The 19047-nt window shown below is 39.8% G+C and overlaps 1 protein-coding gene across 1 annotated transcript; it reads right to left on the bottom strand.

The window, feature by feature from the left end:
• Window positions 1-207: 207 nt before the first annotated feature.
• Window positions 208-18289, bottom strand: LOC139728957 (craniofacial development protein 1-like). The gene is made up of 9 exons (XM_071639884.1): window positions 18157-18289; window positions 12649-12775; window positions 11822-11886; window positions 9698-9876; window positions 8111-8232; window positions 7151-7288; window positions 5814-5886; window positions 4890-4975; window positions 208-971 (listed from the first exon to the last, which is right to left on the bottom strand). Exons 1-9 carry the CDS (start codon window positions 18218-18220, stop codon window positions 875-877), a joined length of 951 nt encoding a protein of 316 aa, XP_071495985.1. The 5' UTR covers window positions 18221-18289; the 3' UTR covers window positions 208-874.
• Window positions 18290-19047: the final 758 nt, after the last annotated feature.

Below are 19047 nucleotides of genomic sequence, written 5' to 3'. Positions count from 1 at the left end.
TTTAAATTTCTGTAAACAAGGAGTATGATTTTAAGCAGGCTAGCTTTTATGAAGTATACCACTGTTGTTGTGTACACAAACTACTTTGCTACCGCTGAGTTGGCAGCTACATGTGGCACTAACATGTACATTGCTTTTCCGATATCCATCCAAATTGCTTATCCGAATGAGCATTGGTCCCGACATGGACAGATAACAGAGGTCAGACTGCATAGGGATTTTGGAGTTCTTGTGGAATTTGCCTGATTAAAAAATCAACAATTTTCTTGAAGGGATATTCGCATAGCAAATTATCAATAAAACTATGGAGACAAGGACATCTAACAAGCAATATTTTCTTGGCACAATAAATAAAATTGAGCAATCATGGCCAGTGATATTAAATGCAACAACATTACTCTGACAGAAAACAAACAAACAAGCTACAACATACAATGTCAGTTTTAGCATTGGATTTATGGAAGGATGCTCTGAGCAAAATATAAGACCACACTGCAGTGGATTGAGATCGTATGGCTTGTCCTGATATACAATAAAGCGTGTTCCAACACAAGCTGAGTTCATAAGTGACTGGGCCACTCATCTGACGGTCCGTTCTTCTGTTTTTTCTTGTACTGGATCAGACAGCCTTCACATAAATCATCGCTCGATCCAGATGAAGAGAAATGATGGTGCTCCTGAGAGGTTGGTTAACGGCATCGAGTCCACAGCGCTGTACATGAAGAGGTGATGCGTCGGTCATGCCTTACTGTGGTCAAGAGTCTCAACAAGGGGTCACTCTGGCCATGAAATGCCGCTCGGGGTGAGTTCAGAGTACGGAGATATTCGGGATCCCTGCAGACGGTGGTTCTGGCAAGCATTCCAGCTGCAGCCATCACCTGAGAATTTTGGTCTGCGACAGTCGAATATCTCTCTCAATCTCGTACTGCCGTACGTCGGCCCTCTGGAGAAATTTTTGCCTCTCGACATACCTGCAAGAGAAATGGAACAAAACCTATGACTTATCAAGAGGACAAGTTCACCCAAATATATTTGTGGCTTGAATGAATGCAGTTATATTAGTAGAACATATCAGTGAAAGTTTGAGGAAAGCTGGACAATCTGTTCAAAAGTAATGACTTTCTCAAGTTTCAGTGCCACCATCACTGGATGAGAAGACTACAACAGTTTGTGATGTCAATGCAGGAAAACGATACAAAGGAAACATGAATAGAATTCAAAATTAGATATAAGCACACTTCCAGCAAAATGAAAGAGCACTTGACTTTACCTCTTTCAGAAAGCAGGGAGAATAATATTATCCCTAAAATGTGTCAGTAACAAGTTGAGGGAATGTGTACTTTTCATACAGAATTGAATTTTGTGAAATTCTCTTTAAATTTTCTAAACAATATAACCCTGATTTGCCCCTGTGACATTCAGTCACCAGATTTGGCTCAATTTACATTTTTTCAGTTGATGTCATAATGCTATCATGCTTCATCAATAATGATGTAATTTCCATGAAGTATCCAAATCAGCAATGAAATTGTTAAAGTTGAACCCAATATTTGAAACTGACTTTCATCACCTTCAGTCTAGAGCACTCAAGAAATCCCCCAACAATACTTTTTTTGATGTACAAAGTCGTAGAAAATATTTTCAAGTATATCATGTGTTGCAACTGATTGAAAAATTGTCCCACATCAACGTAAAGAAGCACTGAATTGATCAGTGTTTCAGTAGTAGCCATGATAAACTAGAAATGTCGCTACGGCGACTGGTGTATGCCTCCGCCATAATGCATGGTTCTCCTAATAGGTCTATAGTACAATGTCTTGACAATGTGTGATGACAGTTTCACACAATTGGCAAAATATTAAAATGACAGGTTTGCCACAAATGTGCTGAATGTTCACTTTCCTAGAACTAGGTTCAACTGGATGAATGATTAAAACGTCAGAGTGCAGGTATTTGGGGGAACTGATGATTTTTACTTGACTTTTGACCCTTTTATAAGTTTATGCATTGAGTAATTTTCAAGGTATTGAGAAAAAGTACAATTTCAGTATGAAATGGTAAAATAGTATTATCTAAACCTGGCCTTTGACCTTTGACCTCACAGTTCCAAAGAGAATCACTGTTAGGTAGAACATGCCTAAATATGTAAGTTTCATGATAATACCTTGAGTTACTTTTGAGATATGGAGGAAGAAGTGCAATTTAGCACTTTCAATTGACCTTTGACCTTTTGGCAAGAAACTTCCCACAGAATATATATTGGGTTACACATGCATACATCAAGTTAAAAAAATCATTCAGGCATTGCATAAATATGAAGGAAAGTAGTGATATTTTGAGGAGTTGACCTTGACCTTTGACCCCCTGACCTTTGACCCATGACCCCCAACTTCCCTAGATAATCACTACCCATCGGTACTTGCATATATACTAAGTTCCATGAAGATACCTTGAACCATTAGCGAGATATGGAGAAAAACATGAAATTTCAACCTTTTTTTCACAAAATAACCTGTGACCTTTGACCTTTGACCCCGTGACCCTAAAATCCAAACAAACTATCATCCCCCAGGATATACCCTCAGACCAAGTTTGATGCAAAACCACCTCACGGTTCTTGAGATATCGACAAAAACAAAACGGGACGGACGTACAGACGTACCGACGGACGGACGGACGACCCGAAAACATAATGCCTCCGGCCACTTCGTTGGCGGAGGCATAAAAATCATGGGCGTACATATTCGAGCAGGATTCGAACCTAAGACCTCCAGATCACCGAACAGGCGTCATCTCCACTAGACCACCGAGCTTTCGCCCGACAGCAAGTGTTGGTTCTAATCCTTATAGCACGCAGCGGGTACTGCTTTATTATTCAAATTCATGAAATTCTTCCGTCGAGATGTTTTCATTGCAACTGATTGACAAATTGTCCCACATCGACGTAAATACGCACTGAATTGATCAGTGTTTTAGTAGTAGCCATGATAAAAAATCATGGGCGTACATACTCGAGCAGGATTCGAACCTTCGACCTCCTGATCACCGGACAGGCGTCATCTCCACTAGATCACCGAGCTTTCGCTCGACAGCAAGTGTTGGTTCTAATCCTTATAGCATGCAGCGGGTACTGCTTTATTATTCAAATTCATGAAATTCTTCCGTATATCAAGTGTTGTTGCACAAATGGAGAAGTCTCATATATTTCCTAAACTTTTTGGAAAACAAAAATTGCAGTAGAATGAGAATAGAAATGTAACCTCAGAAGGTTGACTATTATCAGACTTTGCCTCCCATATTACACATAAATTGTCATGTGATACTATATTCACATACCATATTTGATGAAATAACATCTCATATTTCTCAAGCCATCCAGAAAAAAAAAAAAATTTTGAATATTCGATCATTAAACTGCCAATCCCTGACTTTCCCTATTAAAAGTCAAAATGATATCTGTTCAATTTTGTTGTCATTGTTGTTGTTGTGTTGTTCCTTAGTCACACAGAATCAGACAAAATTAAATCTAAGGTTTCTTGCACTTGTGTGAAAACGATGAAAACCAATAAATTGATTCCAATGTTCTACACTTCTGAAATACAATCAGAGGTGTCCTGCCATATTTCAACTGAGTCAATAACCACAATCCTAACAGTTAACTAGAAATGTCGCTAAGGCGACTGGTATGCCTCCGCCATAATGCATGATTCTCCTAATAGGTCTATAGTACATGTAGACAACGTGTGATTACATTTTCACAAAATTGGCAAAATATCAAAGTGACAAGTTTGTCACAAATATGTTGAATGTTCACCTTCCTTGACCTACATTTGTAGGTTTAATTGGATGAATAGGAGAGCATGTATTAAGGGATTTAAGGATCTTAACTTGACTTTGACCCATTCATAAGTTTATAATGCATCGAGTAATTTTCAAGGTATGGAGAAAAAGTGCAATTTCTGTATTGAAAAGATCATTGTTACCATTTTCATCTGGCCTTTGACCCTAAAATTCATACGGTAGGATAATCACTGTCAGGCACAACATGCATAAATATGTAGCAAGTTTCAAGAGAACTTGAGCCACTTCTGAGATACGGAGGAAAAAGTTAGTTCAGCACTTTCCCTTGATCTTTGACCTTTTTACCTTTGAGGCAAACAAAAAAAAAAAAGAAGAAAAAAGAAAGTTTCCAGAGAATCTCTATTAGGTTATACATGCATACACTAAGTGTATATAAAAAAATAATAATAATCCTGCTGGCATTGCATAAATATGAGGGAAATAGTAAAATTGCGAAGTGTTGCTGTTGACATTTGACCCTAGACCTTTGACCCATGAACCCTAAATTCTCCAGATAATCACTGCCAGTCAGTACATGTATATACACTTTGTTCCATGAAGATACCTTGAACAATTTCCAAGATACAGAGAAAAAAGTGAACTTTTAATATTTTAGCTTGACCTTTTGACCTTTGACCTATGACCTCATGACCCCAAACTTTCACCATAGAATCTTAATTGGGTAATACATGTATACACTGAGTTTCAAGAAAATATCTTCAAGCATTGCATAGTTATGGTGGAAATAGTGAAATTTTACATATTTAACCTTGACCTTTTGACCTTTGACCTTGAGCATGTGCACCCAAAAGTTGATAGGCACAACTTCACCCCCTAATACATATACATGCCAAGTTTCATTAGGATACCTCAAAAGGTTTTTTAGTTACGCTGTCCACAAAATTTATTACGGACGGAAGGACGGACGGACGGAAAGACAGACGGACGGACGGACGGACGGACGGACGGACGGACGGACAACCCGAAAACATAATGCCTCCAGCACCACTTCGTGGCGGAGGCATAAAAACCAAAATCTTCATCCTTACCCATCTTTGCCTTTGTTGTGTATTTTCAAGTCCTCTTCAATGCCCTCTGCCTTCTTAAAGTTCATCCAGTCTAGGCGTGATTTTTCCTGCCCAAGTCATAAAAAACAGGTTCAGACACTTCTCTCAAGCAGTCAGAAGGAGTAAACATTTTCTTCTAATACTGAGACAATTCTTTCATAAAGCTTAATCAGTACTGAAATTCCATTCACTTTGTGCATATTACTAGCTTGTACAAGGAAGTATAAATCTTTTTACGTCTTGAAGCAAACTGCTATAAATCAAGTGCCAACTCCACACGATGTAATGCCATTCACACATTCAGCATTTGATATGGAGATTGATATTTTAATTGCAGAATTAGCACTCTTGACGCACTACTGAGACTTGGAAAACATACAATCTGAACAAATCAATGAGGTTAGTCATTTGATATTAAAAAGAAAAGTGCACACACAAACAACTTTGAACTATAATGATTTCCTGTAATGGTTTCAAATCAAACATAGTACTAAAATAAGACTTCATGACACGCAAACAAATGTGATACATCAAGTTAAACCAAACCACCCACGGGGTTTGGAGTAGTGACTTATTACGTATATCAAGTATCTTGTGTACCCAGTATGTAGTGCACATACAGATGACCAATATCATGTGCTGTACAAGACTTATTATCATTATTATTATTATCATTATTACCATAATAACTTCCCATAATAATGATGTCATAGATCTACTGGGAGCAATAACATTCATACCAGGAGACTACAGAATAGGATATAAGAATGGATACAGAATAGGATACTCAGTATAAGAATGGATTACTACCATTTACAGAAGTGGGGAGCAGATGGGAACCCAGGAAACATAAAATGTCATGCCAGTCAGTGGGCTATTCACAGACACCACTATTATCATACTTACAAGTGTACTGATCTTCTGCTTCTTGCCAATCTGACCCAGAACGCTTCCGAGTCCTCCTCCAGCCCTTTTCAACCTGCAGGGTAAAAAGGAGAGTGGTGTTGTTGACCTCTTCATGACCCTTTCAAGCTAGTGTTGATTGTTCATCGTGAAACTGAGGATGACTGCAGAGTTTAACTACTAAAGGCATATTTTTCTTCCATTAATGTGCTTTAGTGACAGTGACATTCTTGAACATTTCACTTTGTTCAAATATGCATTTTTTTTCTATTCAATTTGTAATCACAAATACTGAGAGTTGAGAAAATAACACATTCATCTCAATTATAACTGAAATTATTCCTGTTAAAGTATTAAACACAAAACTAATTACAGCTGCCTTAACTGATAAGACAAGTATAGGTGTGTTGCTGTTGTTGTTGTTTGTCTGCAAATATGGCAAAGCACTTTTTTTTTAATGCATTGGTGCATCTCACATTCCTTTCGTTTTTTAGTTTATTACTTCCCTTTAATGCAGTTGATATATGAGAAAAAACAAGAAGATAATGATTCTGCTTGAAGGTGGACTGATACTGGTCTAAATCGGAAGTTGATTGTATCAGCAGTGAACAAAACAAAGTTGTCACTTACAAAATGCCTTACCTCTGCCCATGGAATACATGAATGGGTTTGAAATTATCTCCACTTTGATAGTGAATCTATTTCTTAGGCAAAATATGTAACATACTTTCACATGACCTTCTAACCTACATCACATAACACTCAATGATTCCAAACATACAATTACAATACTTCTAAGCCAATATCTTCCTAAGTAGGATACTTTGCAGCATCACTTGGAGCTAGTTCTGACATGCCAAAGGCAATGTCATTCAACCATAGCATAATAATGGATGACTTTTGTAAGAAAACCCACATTGAACTCATATTAGGCGAGATATGGGATATCCCATAGTAGACACAAACCCCCACAATAACCACATATGGGATATCCCATGGTAGAAAAAGAAAAAAAGAAAAAAAACTTTGTTGAATGCTTCATTTGCTGAATGAATTGAGTGCCAGTGATTTCTACATGTAAACAAGGACAATTTTCTCCTCTCTAAATTGATACATAACTTACCAAGGTTTCTTTCTTTCTTTCTTTCTTTCTTTCTTTCTTTCTTTCTTTTTGCCAGTAAAGAGCAGTTGTTTTGTGAGCTTATGAATAGAATGCAATCACATAGAAAAGAGGCTGGCCTCCTTGCAAGTTTGTGCGAGTGTGTGCACCGATCTGATGTGGATCAAACTTTACGTACATCAATAAAAATCCTCCCTTTATTCTTGTTTCAGATACTCACCCTGAAGGAGTAGCAGGCTTTGAGGATGCAGAGGTACTTGCACCTGATGATGCTGGTGGTACTCCCTCCTCTTCCTCTTCCTGCTTCTTCAAGAAGCTCTTGGCTTCCTTGGAGGCTGCATCCACTTCCTTGGTCACTCTGTTTATAGATTTCAAATTGGAGAATAGCACCCCAGGTATACAGAATTGCACGCAAACATGAAACACATTGCACTTGTCAAGATGTAAAATACAGGAACCTAATTTCCCTTAAATGATTTGCGAGTGTGTGAGGTGTCTCAAGTCTTCAAATATTGGATCCTTCCAAAGCCAGTAGTTCAACATGTAAACATGACATGACCATTACAACTGCAATCAATCTAGTCTTGTAACAAAAGGTCTGAAAATCACAGCGAGTGCTGGGAATGGTTCCATTGTTTTCACTCTGCTTTCACTTACTGAGATACAAAAAACTAGTTCTTTTTCATTTCAAATTGTTTGGCCGTCTTTTTGTCCACTAACTACATGGAAAATATTAAGCATTCACCCAACACATACTGATAACGAGTTCTGAGAACTGGAAGTTGTCAAGAACTAAAGACGTGTTTCAGGTGTTTGTGAGCTGCAATTCTTGTGACACATGTGTTGCTGTAGACCGTCCTCAGAATGTGGTGGCTGTGCACCCTCTAATGCTGTTAATCGTGAAAGCAGGATGTTAAACTAAAAAAAGCATGATACCACACATTTAACAGTTTCAGAAATGCATTGATCTGGAACAGTAACTTTCTGGAGCAGAGCAAATGTTGAAAAACAGTAAATGGTACCATATGGCCTTTTGAGCAAGCATGTTGCCCCCCTCCTTTTTCTCATGATTTGTTCTCTGCCAACCAATGTGGAGTGATCCACCTGATATGCACGATACTGTATGATTATTGCGCTAGTGAGGGGTAAAAAGTAAACATCCCTGCAGCAATTCACTCACCTCACTTCCTCCCCAGCAAAGTCATACACTTTGGTGATCTTCACCGTCTCACTGGGCTTACTCCCATTCAGATCATTATCATTCGATGCTGCACTGCTTGTTGACTGTGCCGATGCTTTTGGCTGATGATTCAACAGAGAGAGAGTCATGTGAAATCATACAGGGAGATAAACCAGTTTGTAATTAGTGCACAAGAAAATTTCTGCATGACCTGTCTGTTTTCTCACTGTTAGGTGCTGCATTTGTTATCAAGACAACATAACATAATAATCTATGGAATTTAAGATCAAGCAAAAAAATGAACTTTTATGGAACAGGCAACCAGAATGATCTCTCAATAAACACCTTGGGAAGCATCCATTATATTGTTTAGCATGAAATGCATTAACAAACTTTTTCAATTACCATTGCCAAATACTTTGCTTTGAAAAACACTACCTAAACTCTGTTGCTGTCAGGTGGATATGCTGGCAAGCACCAATTTAAAAGGATTGCAATAACAATCTTCACATCATATAATATTATGCTTATCTCAGTGAACTTAAAAACTAACATGCTTGTTATCACATACAACCTTTTTCTGCTCATGAAACTACGATCTGGCTTATTACAATGAGAACCAGAAGATACAGAGATTGGCAATATCTGAGAGTCACTGTCACTTCAGTCCATAAAAACCAAAGACGTAATATGATGGCAATTCACAAATTCACATGCTTTAAAAGTGGAAAGTTTTGCATTCTTTATTTCTTGTCTAAACTTTGGTAAACTAAACTTATCCCCTCTTTCCTGTGATTTCAACACAGAAACAAAGTTTTACAACAAGATTTTCGTAAGTTTTCCCACCTGACATAGGCCTCATTCAAAGAAGATGTGTCTGCAAGTCACGCATTCCATAAACACAGGTCTCCTGACAAGCATACCTAAAAAATACCCCAACTCCCTTAAATATTTTGCACCTCTCAGGCCGAGTTCACATAGAAGTATACTTTTCGGGTATTCGGGCTCGTTTTTCGAGGGCACGCGAATAGCTTGAATCGAACGATAGGATTTCCTCACACCGGTTCACATAGGAGGGCACTATTCGAAAGTACGAATAGCTTCGAAAAGTATAGCAAAGTGGGAATCGAGCTTGTTCGATTTTCTTGCAGCGTATACCGTCTCTCGTTTATGAAATAATGACACTTTTGGTCTGGATTTGCCCTTTAGCAAAAATAAGCATGTAGACTGACATTCTGATGCAGTTTAGAAATTGTTAATAAGATTTGCTGGGATGTAGGAGGAAGAAATCCTCACTGCATGGGATGGTGAGTTGACGGTGCTGGTGATGGTGTATTCGGTGCCCGAATACCGAATACGAATACCGAATACCGAATACCGAATACCGAATACCGAATACTTCTATGTGAACGCAGCCTCATGGACATATGCCACTTTTCCTTTCATAGAAAAACATTTTCAGGTAACATAGGCTTCCATTATGATCCACCATGGAAAGCATGGAAAATTATGTAAGCAAGCTATAATCTTTGTTCCCTGATTTGGCTTTCCTTGATGGGAAGTAGCCTGAGTTTCACCACATTGTACCTTTCCTATTGATTGTCCATTCTGCTGCTGCTGAGATGGCGTGGGCTTGGGCTTGGGTCTCTGCCCAACATCACTCAAGAAGCTGCTCCAAAGATCATCTGCCCGCTTCTTCTTCAACACTTCCTCCTTCTTTTTGGCCTCCTCTTCTCTTGCCTCTGCCAGTCGTTCCTCACCATCACCTGTTGGAGAAATCAATATGCTGGTTTAATGCATTTTTACCCACGCCGATGAAAATCGGCAGGGGGTTATGTGAAGGGTTCCGTATGTTTGTTTGTTTGTTTGTTTGTTTGTTTGTTTGTTTGTTTGTTTGTTTGTTTGTTTGTTTGTTTGTTTGTTTGTTTGTTTGTTTGTTTGTTTGTGTACAAGATAACAAGAGAACGGGTAAACGGATTTGCACGAAATGTTGTGGGGATGTTTGGATAATGGCAGGAAAGAATCGATTAGATTTTGGTGATAATCGGTTGACCCTTGCAAATTCTGTGTGACCTTGAAGTTTTGACCCCATATAGTGACCACTCAAAATTTCCCGTTTCTCACTTTGCGATTTTCCGCTACCATACGAAAACATAAACTCCCAAACGATCCGACTTCGCTGCTCAAATGTTCGTAAGAATTCCGAAATTTACGTTTAGGCCTATTTGAGGGACTATGTCCTTTTAGATTTATGAAAGTTTGTTCTCCGTCATCACAAACTGGCCCGTATTTTGATGATTTTTCAAATTAACATTGATTGTTTTTTTCGTTGGAGGAGCATTTGCTCGGTCGCAGTCACACTGCACGATATGCGCGCTCAATGTCAATGCGTGTGCAAGGCCGCTGAAAATGCATCGCGCTCTACACTGTTGGTGCAAAATTGCATCGTGGTGCAAAATTGCATCGGGGACGTTGCGGCGCTCGTTGGTGGCCGAATACTGGTGCAGTAGACATTTGCATTCAACCCTTGCATTGAATAATTCCCGTAGACACTAATCATAGGGGTAATTGCCTAGGGGGTACTGGTGTACGTAAATTTTGTTTTTATTTTGCGCTTTTGTGGATACCATCAAAGATCGTACACTCATACGACCTTTGATATCATCACACTCTCGGCTTGCTATAATCAAAATATCCCGCAAGAAAACGGCGTATTTCTCGATTTTCAGCGCTTTTTCGGCGACCCGTCGCGTAGACAATACTCTTAAAACTGGACTTAATTCGCGCGCGCTTGGAAAAGTTCCGATTCTGCACTTTTGACGGTGGAATTTGGGATTTTCGATGGATTTTTGGAGGAGACTTAAGGACTTTCCTGTACGTGAATGAGTGTTAATACCGTATGTGTAATGATGTGATTTGCGTGTGATGTGACTGTAGAACCAAAGATCGTACACTTCAGTGTACGATCTTTGGTAGAACTCACTGGCTGGTGATAAAGCACACTGGCAATTAAGTGGCCGAATTCTGGTACATGACCGAATGCACATTATGTTTACCCCGACTTTGTACTTATAGGCGTGGGTCTGCCGCCTTTGACGGCCCCTCTCTAGTTCATCATGTCGGAAGTGTCACTCATGATCTGATAAGAGCAAATGAGAATATGCATTATTTGGACAAATAGTGAAATGATTGAAATGATAGCAAATCAACCCAATATCAGTGACCTTGCACCTTGGAACATGAGGGATTTAGCCCAAAATCTAGTCAGCACAGCTACACCTCAAGTAGCATACCTGGGCTGGGTACCATGAAATTCCGAAACACTTTTTTTTGTTAACCTGCAGATAATGAGATTCTAGGTGTATGAGAGTGGAATGGTTGGACAAGTGATCAGATAGATGGTCAATAAAAAGAAGAAAATGAGAAAAATGCTTCTGTTACCTTTCAGGAGGAAGCATTAAAAAATCCACGCCTTTATTCATGTGCTTTTAATTCTATCATTCTCCAGAGCATGACAATGCAGTACTACAGTAAATGTAAAATATGAAACACAAAGAACCCTAAAAAGCTTTTTACAAAATGTTAAATATTTGAATGACCACTGTCAAAGAGCACCACGTGATAAGAAAGAGTTTATCAGTCTTTCAGTCATAGAAAAGTTATTGAAGGGATGCAAGAACAACTCGCATACAAATAAAGTGAGAAACAAACCTGTTTCACCTCCCTGTTTTTGCTCTTCAGCAGCGACATCTGCCAGGGCATTCCAACCTTTCCTCCTGAACAGATAGTGATTGACAGAAACAATCACACAGAACCATCCATTGATTTTGCTTTGTTCAAAAGTTTGAGATTACACTTCAAGCATGAGCATCTATAAAGCCCGACTGGACAAAATACATCTGTGAAACATTTGTTCTTTGTTTGTTTCTTTACAATGTATGTCTAACAACATGTTTTGTGAAGCTGGCATTTTTTTTTCTTCAAATACCACTGTCACCCTGTCTCCTCTTCAAGTACAACTTCAAAAGAGTTATCAAAAATCAGAAAAATATTTTTTCCAGCTCATGATAAATTTGCAAATCTCACTTTAAAACATTACAAGAAAGCTGAGATGCTATGGCAAAAACTAAGAAACTACCAGGATTGTCAACATTCTACGCACATATGGAGCAAACAAAACTCAGTCGTGATCTATGACAATAGATAAACAACTACTCAGTATATAATATTTGACCACATTGACTTCATTTCTTTTCCAAAAACGTCTACCATGAGTAGGCAAGGGGGTGGGGGGGGGGGGGGGGAGAAAGAAAAGACGTATTACTACATTTCCATATAATATCTTAGCACAAATGCTTTTTCTGCATTGTAAGGTGCTTGTACATTTACATTTTTTTGTGCTATTAGAAATGATTGGTCATCTGTCTGTTATGTTTGTTCTCTGTTTGGCAAGTATTGTACGTCATTTCAAAGCAAAAACTCCACATCAAATTGCAAAGTCCGTTTAGCCAGGAGACTGGTTTCCTCATTCGCCTTACCTTCGTACACCTGTGTCACTGGATGAGATCTCTTTTTTTGTTTTTGTCTTTTTCTTCTGGCCAGGTGAATTTGCTGTCCCCTCCTCTACCACTGTATCCTCCAATTCATCACAACTTTCATCATCCCCTGAGAGGAAAAAAGTGGAAATTACAATAGAATTTACTCGATATCATCAAATGAGAGTGACTGTTGCTTTGAGTGACAATCAAACCAGCACAGCATCTATACAGATCCTTTATTTTTAATAAAAAGAAAAGAATGCTAACACAAACGGCCGAGCTCGGTTCAGCAGACGAAATGCAACACCAAGCCCAGCACCAGCAACTGGAAATACATCACAATTTTGAGGTCAACTTCCCAACACCGACTGATTGATTTCAGGTTCGGTTTTTAATATCGCCAGTGCTAGTGCTGAGATAGTGCCACTAGCACTACACTAGCACTTGCACCGACCTTGAAATCAATTAATTTTATGAGTATCACAATTTTGGGTCTATCAGTTTCTCACTGAAGATTAAACATAGAAAATAGTTAGATTCTACCAGTTTCAAATAAAAATAGAATCTAACGTTAGTTGGCCTAGCCTAGAACTCTACTGTCTATTAAGTTCTTCTTCTTCTTCTTCTTCCTGTTCAGTACAGTCCACCTTTGGTGTATTGTCGTACTGTTGGCAGGCATGGTGTGGAGGTGTTTATGTACAGTGCAGGTTAAAATGACTACATTTTCTAGAGTGCAGCTAAAAACATCCCATTCCCTTCTAGCGGAGTTGAATATCCTGCACCACTTGCTTAAACTGAGCTAAAGTGGTGCAGTTGAAGGTATCCTGGGGCAGAGCATTCCATAGTCTGGTTGTGTCTGGGAAGAATGTCCTTTGGTAGCTAACAGTTCGTGCATATGGAATAAAGAGCTTGTGAGAGTGTCCGCGGAGTGAAGTTGATGAAGAAGGGTGTATGATATCTGGGGGTATGTCAATGAGTGAGTACTTGATGCGGTACAGCATTACTACCTTGAATTGAGCCCTGCGCTCTTGAAGTGTAGGCCAATGTAACTGGTGGAGCATGGCTGCAACACTGCTTGTTCGTCTGTAGTCATTGCAGATGAAGCGAGCATAGCGACGTTGCACCATCTCGAGCTTGTGTATATTGTCTTGAGTGAACGGGTCCCAAACGGTGCATGCATATTCCATTATGGGGCGTACCAGTGCTTTGTAGCACAACTCCTTTGTGTTTCTTGGACATGACCTGATATTGCGTTGTAAGAAGGCGCTGGTTGAGTTTGCTTTCTTTGTTATGACATTGATGTGATGGTTCCAGTTCAAGTTATGAGTGAGATGGACACCAAGATACTTTGCAGTATCAGCTTGATCGAGGATCTGACCATGGATGTTATAGGACTTGATTATCGGACGTCTCTTTTTGGTTACATGAAGAGTTTGGCATTTCTTGGGGTTGAATTGCATGAGCCAGTCTTCCTCCCATTGCTGTAATGAGTCAAGATCCTGTTGTAACTTGACTGTGTCTGCCTCAGACTTGATGTTACGGTACAACATGCAGTCATCTGCAAAGAAGCGTACAGTGGTATCTGGAGATATGCATTCTGGTAGGTCATTGACATACTATAGAAGAAATAGCAAGGGACCAAGGACACTACCTTGTGGAACGCCTGAAGTTACATGGCCTGTGGTTGATGAAACTCCTTCCAGGGTGACTTGTTGGGTGCGATTGCGGAGGAAGGCAGAGATCCAGTCATGGGTTTTATCCTGAATGCCATAGAAGTGCAGTTTGTACAGAAGTCTTGAGTGTGGGACCACATCAAACGCCTTGGAGAAATCCAGCAGTAATACATCATGTTGCTGTTTGTCATCAATCCCTTTAGCAAGATCTTGAATAGCCAAGATGAGTTGTGACTCACAGGAGCGTTTTTTTCGGAAGCCATGTTGTGCGTTTGATAAGATGTTTTTCTCTTCAAGGTGATTCATTATGCTACTGCTGACAATGTGTTCCAACACTTTGCATGAGATGGAGGTCAGAGAGATCGGCCGATAGTTCTCAGCCTTGTTCCTTTCTCCTTTTTTAAAGACAGGAGCTACATTTGCTTTCCTCCAGTCCTCTGGGATTTCACCTTGGTTCAGTGATGCTTGGAAGAAGATTGTGAAGATGGGAGTCAGCTCCAAAGCAAGCTCTTTCAGCAGTCTAGCTGGTAGTCCATCTGGTCCTGTGGCTTTGTGAGTCTGTAGACCAGAGAGGAGCTTAAGGACACCAGCTGCTGAGATAGTGATATTTTCCATGGCAGTATGAGGGCTGATGCCTTTGTCCTTGATGTTGTGTAGGTTTTCATTCTTATTGAACACTGAAATGAACTGGTCATTCAGGATCTCAGCTTTGGTATGTCCATCTGTGTATGTTATCCCTTCAGGAGATTTTAAAGGAGCTACTCCAGTACGTTCGCAACGTTTGCTATTGATGAAGCTCCAGAATCGCTTTGGATTACTTTTGGATTCTGGACTTACAATGTCAGTAAGGTAGTTGTTGTATGCTTCCTTACAGGCAATCCTGGTTTGTTTCTTTAAGTTCAGGTATTCCAGAAAGTCCTTCTGCTTTTGGGATTTTCTTGCACGTACGAAGCTGCGTTTCTTCCTTCTGGTGAGCCGCTTCATAGAAGTGGTGATCCAGGGTTGGTTAAATCTGGTGGATGTCATCTTGGATGGGACATGTTTGTCAAGAAGCTGTAGAAGGAACTGTTTAATCTCGGACCACATCTCTGGAACAGGACTGGTTACAGAAAAATTCTCAATGAAGTTCTTCTGAAAGACGACGCAGTCATTTTTCATGTTGCGGAGATCAGCATTTTTCCAGAGGTGTAATTTTCTCTTGACAGGTTTCCTTCTCTTTGGAGAGACATCAGAGTCTACAACAACAATGTCATGATCACTGATTCCTGGGTGGGCAGTACATCTATTCACAAGTGATGGTCTGTTTGAGAGGAACAGATCAAGAGTCGTCTTGTGTCTGGTTGGGAAAGTGACCATCTGCTGAAGACCGCAGTTGCCAATCATTTCAAGGAAGCGATTGCTGATAGCATGAGTATATTGGTTTCCCTCTACTGCTTGGGTGTCCCATTTGATGTCAGGGAGATTCAAGTCACCTCCGAGCCAAAAAACAGCATTCTTATGCTTGTTGCAAAGGTTTTCAATTTCATTGCAGAGATCGTCAGTGTACTGAAGAGAGCTTGATGGAGGTCGATACAGTGCTCCAACTATGAGGGTCTTGTTTCCTCTGAGAGGTAGCTCAGTGAATAAAGCTTCACACTCCGATCTGCTTGGTATGTGCTCACAAGTGTATCTCTTGTTAATGGCAATAAGTACACCTCCGTAACCATCAGCACGATCCTTGCGGAAGACGTCATATGTACTGGGAAATATTTCGGAGGTATGAATGCTGTCGTTGAGCCATGTTTCTGTTCCGATGATGATTCCTGGTGCTGTTGAATCTATCAAATTTGCAATTTCCTCTTTCTTATTTTTGACACTTTGGAAATTCACTGTAACTATTTTTACACTGGTTGAGAGATTAGTCTTCTTCACAGCACGCCTTTGTGGAAGAGGTGAAGAACTGGCTCTAGGAGGGCCAGGGCTGCCAGGTTCATTTAAGTTGTCTTCAGAGATGCTGCGTAAACTTTCAAAACTGTTCCACGTATTTGTAATGTGTGAGTCAAAGAGGCTTGTTGAAAACTGGGGCATACCACATGCTACACATTGCCAGGAAACACTGGAGTTAGCAAGGGCTTCGTAAATGGGAGTAGCCATGTGCATACAGTCTACATGGTACCACTGCTGGCAACAATCACAGGCAACCCCTCGTTGTTTCCAAGTGACGGCTCGTTCACATATCTGACATGGATATTTTGCCTTGGGGCCAGGATTGAGTTCTACATCTGAAGAAAGAGCCAGTACAAGAAGGCTAAGGTACAGCAGAGCATGATCTTTACCATGCGCACCTTGGGATGACAAGCATATCTCAGATCGTTGCTTCAGCAGATGACTGAACACATTTCCTTTAACATCATGAAGAAAAGAGTTCACTTGTTTTGAACAGTAACTCTGCTGATACTCCATGCTGGGGTTTTGAATATTTTTCCATGAGGAACTTTACATGTACCCGTTTGCATGTTTGCACTGGTATTGCTGACATGTAAGGACGAAGTTCAGACATGTTGATAGCATCAATAACAAGCAACATCTGTCGATGAAGGCCATCATTATTGCAGCCACGTAACATACACTTGATGGAGGGAGGTAGTCGGTGAGGTATTCAAGATAGGATCATGGAATCACCTGATAAAAGATGACACTACTAAACTGTAACTACAGGTATATGTAAGTCATGTCTATGGGGCTCAAACTTGCTTGCCAGAGTAGAGCTGACATGTGGTTGTCAAGGCTGGTTTGTCAGAGGAAAAATAAAAAGCACCAAAATTCACAAGAATTGTCTAAACAGACAAGTAAAAAGTCGGTACTGACAATAAGCCAGGCTTCCATGTATTGCCTGGGCTGTTCCACTAATAACACGCTTCATCAGTAATGAGACAGAGAGGTAAGTTGTAGCTTACAGTTTCATGATGAGTGCTGAGGAGTTTCCCGCCATTTTCATCTGCTTGGAAAAAGATGACACACACATGGTATCCTACACATGGGACTGAACTTCCTTGTTGGTTGGTGAAGTTGCAGTAGACATGAAGAAAATCCCCTCTCTGTTGCTCCTTGCACTGAGAGATCACTCCAAAAACTCATTAAAAATATCTGCAAGGTGAATATGCAATGCCTGATGTCTAAATTGAAGGTTGTATTGGAAGCCTAAAAACAAATTTTAAGCCGTTTTTGTAAGCAGGATACAACACACATCCACACCACACCACCACCAATTTTCTCCTTTTAAAGTTAAGACATACTGACAAATTTAAATTAAATTTTTAATCAGTTTTGATTTCACACTTCTTTCCCTTGCAAAGAGATCAAGGAAAAGGTAATTTTGAATTAAATTTAATCATGGAATGCTGGATTAGGCCCTATCTTTAATACTCGCTAGACTTTGACCAACATTCAACAAGTAGAACCCTAGTCTATAACATGTTAAATGTCTAATTCCGCGAAAAACTTCTCATTTAATTTATAATGACATTTGCTGGGTCAGTTGACCCAGCAAATGCCATTTACCTTGCGAGAATTTTTTTTTTTTTTTTTTTTTTTTTTTTTGCGGAATTAGACACAGATCTAACGCCATGGATATGCTCCTGCAGTCTAGTTGCTGTATCGTCAACGCATGCACCACCGGCGACACCAGACAGTGAAGTGCCAGCCAGTGGTGCGGGAGGCGCAGGGCAAGGCATGCAGGGCTGTATATGTGTGGTGACGCAAAATACACGAAAGTGTAGTCGTACTCATACACCATGGACATGGTACTGTCAGAACGTTTCAATATGCATAGAAACCAAGATGTACACTGATTTACCTGATGGTACATAATCTTCATCCTCTTCACTGCTACTGTAGTCACTCTCATCGGTTTGCGACATCCTGTGCTGCTACTAAACCGCTGGGAAGATGGTTCACCGGTCTGGTCTCTCTGATCAGATCTTTAGCCGTACATCCATATCGATCAGTGCCGATCATAGTGCATTGATCGCAGCATGCATTGGTATCACATGCATGCACAATGCGATAGTATGGTGGCCGTTAACACAAAAATCTAAAGCGTACAAAAGTCTCCCCCCCCCCCCCCCCAATAACTGGATCAGTTGTGTGCCCATCAGACTGAGACAGCTGTCGTCCAAGAATGGACTTATATTTGATTTGCTTTTGTTTTTAGTTATACTTTCTAGCGTGGATAAATATCAAGGGATGGAACATACGGTAATGTAAAACGGCTTTTCCAGAGAGCAAGAAGTGTATACTTAGTAGTTTTGGGATGTAGGCCTATCACTACAAAGTAGACTGATGCCATCCAATATAACAATTCAATTCAATTCAATTCAATTCAATTCAATTAAATTCAGTTTATCTAAAGTAAAAAAACAAACGTATAACTGGGATGAATTATTGTTACCGGTACATAAAATTAAATTATATGTGAATGTTTTTTTTTTAATTCATTAAGTTGACTCAGTTTCCTTTGTCTTCTCTTTCAATCCTGTAGGTCTACTTTCTTTGTTCTTTCATTTCTCCCTTCATCTAGATTTATCTAGATTGCATAATATTCTTTCTTACTTTAAATTTTGCATTATGAATTCATGCACTTTTAACATTCTATCCTGTTGCTTTGCCAGCGGGTACCTACTTTGCATTTCTGTGTTTGCACTCCCGGGCTATATCACAAAGGCACACACTGAAGTTTCCATCTCAC

The sequence above is a fragment of the Diadema antillarum genome, unplaced genomic scaffold (genome assembly GCF_040938485.1).
Source record: "Diadema antillarum isolate AM-2024a unplaced genomic scaffold, OU_Dant_1.0 seq00000207_RagTag, whole genome shotgun sequence".
Classification (NCBI taxonomy): Eukaryota; Metazoa; Echinodermata; class Echinoidea; order Diadematoida; family Diadematidae; genus Diadema; species Diadema antillarum.
This window is presented reverse-complemented; position numbering and strand designations above follow the sequence as displayed.